The 8,021-nt window shown below is 31.1% G+C and overlaps 2 protein-coding genes across 2 annotated transcripts; one reads left to right on the top strand and one right to left on the bottom strand.

Moving 5' to 3' along the window:
• The first annotated feature begins 345 nt into the window (after positions 1–345).
• Positions 346–3,192, top strand: LOC101510619 (transcription factor bHLH118-like). The gene is given in 4 exon segments (XM_073364265.1): positions 346–740; positions 1,658–1,764; positions 1,766–1,997; positions 2,636–3,192. Coding segments are annotated over 4 exon segments (747 nt in total). The 5' UTR covers positions 346–416; the 3' UTR covers positions 2,720–3,192.
• A 2,015-nt stretch (positions 3,193–5,207) lies between these two features.
• LOC101507111 (receptor-like serine/threonine-protein kinase At2g45590) lies at positions 5,208–7,672 on the bottom strand. The gene has a single exon (XM_004506243.4). It carries the CDS (start codon positions 7,541–7,543, stop codon positions 5,498–5,500), a length of 2,046 nt encoding a protein of 681 aa, XP_004506300.1. The 5' UTR covers positions 7,544–7,672; the 3' UTR covers positions 5,208–5,497.
• Between the last annotated feature and the right edge of the window lie 349 nt (positions 7,673–8,021).

Raw genomic sequence — 8,021 nt, forward strand, 5'->3', positions numbered from 1 at the left:
TCTTTGTTCCGTAGAATTAGAATATTTTTTAAAAGATTAATGATATGTTAAAATGATAGTGTTGATAACGAGGTATTAAAAATAAAATAGAAGATATATGAGTTAAAATGTGTTAATAAAAAAACATTGTAACTATATCTGCACAACTGCAACTATAATTTAAAATAATAGAATAAGATATATATTTTTACAATATTATTGTTACAACAACTTTTCTTAACATCGGTAAAATTTGCTCGATGATTAAAATAAGGGAGGCAAATAACATACCAATTAAGCAATCATTGACATATGACATCATCATATAACCTAGACCCTAGCTACAAATACTTAGTTGATTACTCAAATGAAATAAGAATTTGCTTCAATACCTTCCATAATCACAAAAATTAAGAATAATTATTTAGAGAGCTCATATGATGGATCATACCATGTTTCCTTTACACCAAGGCAATGTCATTCATTTTTCTAATAGTCCCCACAATCAACAACACAAAATCTTTGAAGATCTTATTCTTGATGACTATGATTCTTTGTTAGTCAATGATTGTGATAAATTATTCAATTTTAGTAGTAGCCAGCCTAACAAAATATTTGATGAGGCTATTAAGAATCATGATAATTGCAACCAACAAATGAAGAAGAAAATGGTTCATAAGGTGATTGAGAGGCAAAGGAGAAAAGAAATGGCTACCTTTTGTTCATCTCTTCGATCCTTACTTCCTCTTGAATTCATCAAGGTGATAAATCTATATATGTTTTTCCTTCATCTTTTTTATTGGAAAAAAAAACTCTTTGTTTTTTTTTTTTGGAATAGAGTACTCTTTGTTAATAACTTGTAAACTTTATTGTCTCAATTATATAATTAATTTCTATAGGATCCAAACCTTTTGCAAGAACTTCAATGAAAAGAAAATATGTATACATATGTATAGAGAAAAGAAAATATTCATATGAAAAAACACATGGATATCAATCTATTTCACTAGTAAATATACTAGTATGTTTCAAAAAGTTCTTAAAATTAGTTCAACTGACAAATGTAATTATTAAACCGTAAACATTAGCTCAACTGACAAATGTAATTATTAAATTGTAAACATTAGTTCAACTGACAAATGTAATTATTAGACTAGACGCTATACCATCAAGAGTTTTGTTTTGCTCAAATATCCATTAATTAGGAGTTGTTTGTGAATCTTGTGATCTTTTATATTTAGGTTCTACTCTCTCCTTGTTTTTTTTTTTTTTTGTGGTTGGGTTATGGTGATCTAATTTAGTTTGTGTTGAACTTACTATTTGATTGTGACAAATTTTAACATAGACCATGGTCTAGTTTTAAAAAATATTTACAATTTCAACCATGATATACATCGTCTCTTAGATGTAGATACTAATGACTTAGGACTGTTTTATTTATATTATTGAAATAATGGCTTAAATAATACTAATTCCATAAAAATAAGTTAAAACAAATATTTATCTTATATTGAATTGACATTATTAATTATGTCACTATTTTATTCATAAAAATGAGAAGACTCACAAACTATTTTATCTAACAAATATTATCAATTGTCATTAGAATTTTAAATGATTTTTATGCAATTTGTTTGGTCCTAATTTTAAAGGGTGAACATTGTTATGGAATTTTCAGGGAAAACGTTCAATATCTGACCACGTGAATGAGGCAGTGAAATACATAAAACACATGAAGAATAATATCAATGAGCTTAGTGCCAAAAGAGATGAACTAAAGAAATTTTTCCATTAATTCTAAGATGGAAAACATTGATCAATGCAATCTTATTGCATCTTGCAAATTAAATGTCCACGAGAATAATGGTATTTTGGGGATTGAAATTACAAGTTGTTTAAGAGATGAAAGGATCAAACTTTCAAAGTTACTAAAATTATTACTTGAAGAGGGACTTGAAGTTGATAGTTGTGTTACAACATATGTCAATGGAAGATTGCTCCAAAGTGTCCAATGTGAGGTATAAAATCCTTTCTTTATAAACGTTATATAAAAATTTGGTTTTAAATTGCACTTATGCAAAATTTTATCATGGTTATAAATTATAGTTATGAATCCGGTTGTAGTTATTCAATGTATATTAATCTATGAATTATGGGCAATCAAACACTTTATGTGTCTCAGTGTTTGATATGTGTCTGTGTCTTAAACTTGTACGAGTGAAATTAAAAAGTGATTATAATTTTTTTTGAAATTAAAATATTAAATCTAATTACAATACATTATTTTTAGTTTTGAAATTCTTGATGCACTAATGAAACTGAAAAATTATCATAATTTGTTCAATTGAAATTGAAAAATTCATATATATATTTTAATTTTTAATTTAGATTTTTTTATAATAATGTTAGTATTTTATTTAATTTTAATAAATAATTATATAGTAATGTCGTGTCTAATACTTTATATATAAAAAATGTCGACTTGTTAGTATCGTTTCAAATGTTTATATAGAATATATACTTTATTGAATTTATAATTACGATATAAATATTGAGAAATAATTGCAGTTGTGATACCGTGTGTCACAAATTGCGAATTGCAGCATAAATGAAGATCACAATTTATTCTAATATTTTTATTTTTATTATTGGACAGGTGAACAATTCCAATAGCATTGATCTACTTGAGATGAGAAAGAAAATAGTCAATCTATTTCTGACATTTAAATTTTGTGAATAAATTTGGATATACATTTTAGACTTATCTGGTTACCATTTGTTTGGATATAAGCTTGTTTGATACAACAACTCTACTAAAAACTAAAACATAATAAAAGAATATTATGTTATCTTATTTGTCTTTATCATAACTTAACAATCAAAGGAACTCTTAGAAGCATTGACTAAAATAATAAATGAAGATTTGTAAGAGATATGCAGGATGGTGAGAAGAATTTATTAAGGTTAGGTTAGTCATGTGGGACACACCTTATGCTTCATGCTTAGTGTTTTAATACTATTTGCCTTCTAAAATAAATGTCATATTTGGAAAACAAAGGAATGAGATGAGATATATTTTATTGGAAATTGGAAGAGAAGGTAAGGTGGGGATTCAAGAAGTTGGATAATTTTAATTTTAATTTTTCTCAATCTCTTTCCATTCTCTCTGCCTCTTTTTTCAAAAAAAAATTTATTAGATTCCAAATTTATATAATATTAAGATTATGTATATAAATTTTTACACAAATATTAAATTATTTAATATGTTATTGAGTTTCATAAAGATTAATGATATTCAATAAAAATATATAAGACATTAATTTTAATGTATCTTAATAATATATCAAATAATTTTATATTATGTAAAATTTTACATGCATAATTTATATGATATTAACTTTCAATTCAAAATTTAAATTTTAATGAGATATCATATTTAAATGAAGAATTTGGATATTTTCAATCAAAATTAAAAATTTACACTCTAAACAAAAATCCGCGCAGAGAGTGTAAAGTAAAAAAATCTTCAAACTTTTTAAATACTTACAATAAATTTTATATTTGGTCTCTCGCTCTCACATGAATTAGCTTTAATATCTTTGAAAGAAAATATTATATTACCTTTGACGGAAAAAAATAATAAAAATTGTTTTGACAAAAAAAAACTCTATTAGCTGATATCTTAATAGTATATATTAGCTTGTCAGCATGGTTTACATCCAATAGGGCTTACAAACCTTAGTCTCCAAGTAAAATGGATTAACAAGCTTTTCGTATTAATAGTGTTATTTGTTCTTTAAATCAAGTTGTGTTCTGTAAGACATCTACAATGGATCATAGCTATTTCACCTTTCTAAACATTTTAAATATTGATGACAAGAATAACATATACATGATATGATCATTGATATCTTCTCTATTTTCTTAAAAACAAAATAGAAGACACTATTTATAAAAAAAATAAAATAATAGTTACAATTATTTACGAACTTGCGATAATAATTTTTTGCAATTTCATTTGTCGGTTTTTTTAGTCATAGCTCAGATTTGTCTCCACCTCCACCAAATATTGAGCCGGTGTCGGTAGCCGACCACCACGAACGGTTCGGCCTCTTCCTATCTTTATAACAGCAACCATAACATACCCCCATTTTTATCCTCCTTCCCCTCCTATCTTTCTTTCTCATTCCCTTTTCTTTTTAAGAAAAGTTTTATATGATGTATTGATGTGCTAGAGAAGAAAAGTTGAGAGAGGATTAGGTGTAAAGGGTACATGTAAACTATAATGGGCTTCCAAAGGATATATAAACTATTATGGGCTTCTAAAGGAAAAGTTGTCCATCATATATCACTTGTCCATATAAAATTGATCTTAAGACCATTAAAAGGCAAAAACAAAACTTAACAATGAAAAAATAGTTGAATATGAAAAAATTTATGTTTGAATACATTTACATAAAAGTGAATTGAACATTGTAAAAATCATATTTGAACTCAATAGATACAAATTTTAACTTCAAGTGACAATCAATTTTGAAAACAAAATCAATTCTACTCAACCGTAACTAAACATATCAAAATCAATTTTATACCTCTAGAATCAATTAAATTAATGCCATTTTAATGTCATCTTTCCTTCGTTCCATTAAACTGGTTGGTAATTATTTAATAGCTCCTTTATCCGTCCATACAAAAACGTATCTATGAGCTCAGATTCAATGACAAACAAAGATTATTAGCATATTTGAACCAAATTAATTAGTCATGATATTGACATGGATATAATTAAAATAGAAACATGCATCAAAGGAACTATGTTAAATACATATTCATTAAAGAACTCTATCCTTAAATCTTTCTATAATTGGCACTCTCTTCAGATCTGTGTTTGAAACATAGGTTACTACCACTACAAAGGAACAAGTAGTGACTAAGGTTGGTGTATCTTGACTACTTCAGGAAAGTTCTGCTTTTATTTAGTATCTTCAAATTCCAATGTTCTCTTGCAACATGTATGAATAATATGGCTCCTCCCAGAGCCAGAAAAATTATCAAAGTAAAATGTAAAGTCTTAACAAAATTAACAAAATCTGTAATGAATAATTGACACAACAAACAAGTAACTTTAAGAAGTAAAAATGTAGAATTGGGAAAGTTTTCTGAATATTATTTCAAAAATAATGAGTTCAATCATAAACTGCTGAAATAGACTATATTACAAGTCAGTATGAAAAAAATAATATGTGAATTAAGTTAATGTACACAGATCAAACTCCAAACTGTAACCTGTAAGGGGATCAACTATCAACACAAGGAAAAGTGAAAGACTAGGACTAAAATGGTAAATAAGAATAAAAACAACCAAAAAGAGAAAGAGAAAGTGAACTCAAATGGTGAGAACATAGCTCCTCCCTCCTAAATCTTTTTACATTAATCTGTCATTGAAAAACTACCACTGCCAGTATATTACTGTAACTACCGATGAAAACGTGTTATCTGATAGTAACTATGAACCAACTTACCGAGCTTTCTTCCTAGATTTGAATGGGAAGCGTGAAGGGGTCGAAGGTGAGTACTCGACAGGCAATTGAGGCGGCTCGAGCTCCCCACTAAGCATTCCGACAACCTCTTTCATTGAAGGACGCCGAGCAGGTGACTTAAGCAAACAAAGCAAAGCCACTTTGATGCAGATCAGAGCTTGCTCCTTGTTCAAAGACTGAATAGATTCATCAACCAGCTCGATGAGCTTCCCATTTCTCGCACAATGGCGTGCCCACGACAAAAGATTAGCTCTTTGAAACTCCGATAACGGTGAACCGGTCACTTGAAGTGGGCGTCTCCCAGAAATGATAACAAGCAACAAGATACCAAAGCTATAAACATCACACTTCTCTGATACGTCTTCGCCAAAGCCATACTCAGGAGCAACATAACAAACAGTTCCCCTCATACTTGGAGTACTACTCACACCACCACTCTTCGGAATCTCTCCACTAGCTGAATCGAAGCTATTCCGACGTGCTCTCCATAACTCGCCACTAAACCCATCTAACCACCAATCCACACTACCGCGATTATTTCTATTTCTGCTTGTTCCTTTCTTTCTTTCCCCGTATAATGCATCATCACTCATCCACCAATTTTCACCATTGCTAATGACATCATCACTCTCTACACCCTTTTTCTTCTTATTCTTCTTCTTTTTCCCTTTTGCAACTTCTTCACAATACTCCTCCTTCCACCATTCCCTCACCGACTTTCTCTTCTCCTTCCTCGTCACTCCAACAACATTTTCCTCATCCATCGATTCCCACCATTCCAACTTCTGCTTCCTATTCTTCTTCTCCTTCTTATTCTCTTTCACCTCTATCTTCCCTCTCACCAATTCACCCTTTTCACTTTTCACTTCCCTTCCAATCCAATCCATCACATAATCCTTCACCTTCTTACCTTCACCAACAGGCGTCAAACCCGCAATCTCATTATCCTCTTTCCACCACCAATCCCTAACCGAATTACTCGATAACCCTTTCCCATTTCTCTTAACATCCTCAACAACAACACCCTTCTCACTCTTCACACTACCCTTCTCAAACCCCGGCAACGCTTCCGCTTCCGCTTCTGCCTCCGCCATCGACATAGTCATTCTCATCTCGACAGTTTCCGGCGAAGCTACCGGAGATTGCTCCACACCCAAATTCCCCTCTTCAAAAAACCCGGTATGCACACTCTCCATGGATCCACAATCATCAATAACAACCCCAACACCACCACAATCCAATTCATCATTTCTTTTCTTCATTTCATCATCAGTATCAACATCCAAAAGCTCAACATCAACCTTAACTGGCTCCGATTTCAACCGAGCAAGTCCGAAATCGCCGATTTTAGCAACAAAATCACAATCCAAAAGAATATTACTAGGTTTAATATCTCCATGTATAACAGGAGGATCAGAACAATGAAGATAACAAAGTCCCTTAGCTATATCCAAAACAATTTCAAATCTTTTTCTCCAATAAAAAAGTTCAGAGCACTTACGTTTCAAAAGCGCGTCTTGAAGATTGCCGTTTTGCATGAGAGGGTAAACGAGTAGAAAACGACGTCGTTTAGGATCAGACGAAAACCCTAACGGTGGAATTATATGAAGAGAACGAAGCCTTGAAGAGAAGAAGAGTTCGTTGTGAAATTCGCGTTCGCCTTGGAGAGAAGAAGTGTCCATTAGCTTAACAGCGATGAGTTTTGAATAAGGAGAAGGGAGTTTCCCGGAGAAGACGGTGCCGAAGCCGCCATGGCCGAGGGGAGTTGAGAAGGAGTTGGTGGCGCGGCGGAGGAGGGAGTATGAGAAACGGTGGGGAGGGTTTTCGGTGGTGAAGGAGAATGGGGCGGTGCGTTTTTTTCTGGTGCGGCGGTAGAGGAAGGTGAGGAGGAGGAGGAGAGTTAGTATGGCGGCGGTGACGGCGAGGAGAGGAATTAAGATGTGGTTGTGGTGGTGAGGTTGGGGTGGGGGAAGATGTGATGCTGACGTGGACAGCTGAGATTGAAAGAGTTTGCGAGAAAGCATGGTGATGATGAGAATATGAAAAGGCTTTAGTTGATAAAAAGGATGAAGTTGGAGGAAAGGGGTTTGTTACTTGTTAGTTTGACATGTTAATGGGAGATTTGGGAAATGGAAGATGAGAGAGTGGAGGAAGGAAGACAGTGACAGTTGGGAGTTAAACAATTTTTATGTATTTCTTTTTATTTTTATTTTTATTTCGGTCACAAAAATATATTTTTTATTTTATTTTACTACTAAATCAAACTATTATATTTAAAATTTTGATTTAATTGTAGTTTTAATGTTTCTATTTATATTAATTTATAAAATTGGTATTTTTATTTTTAAAATTGATATTTTTGATTAATTTTTCTAATATTTTAACTAAAAAATGATTACATGAGACGATACATTGTAGAGTATCAGAAAATTGAAATAATATACCGTAAAAATTTAAATTTAAATTTTAGAAATTTTTCATATTTTTAATTTTATTAATAAC

The sequence above is a fragment of the Cicer arietinum genome, chromosome 8 (genome assembly GCF_000331145.2).
Source record: "Cicer arietinum cultivar CDC Frontier isolate Library 1 chromosome 8, Cicar.CDCFrontier_v2.0, whole genome shotgun sequence".
Taxonomy (NCBI): Eukaryota; Viridiplantae; Streptophyta; class Magnoliopsida; order Fabales; family Fabaceae; genus Cicer; species Cicer arietinum.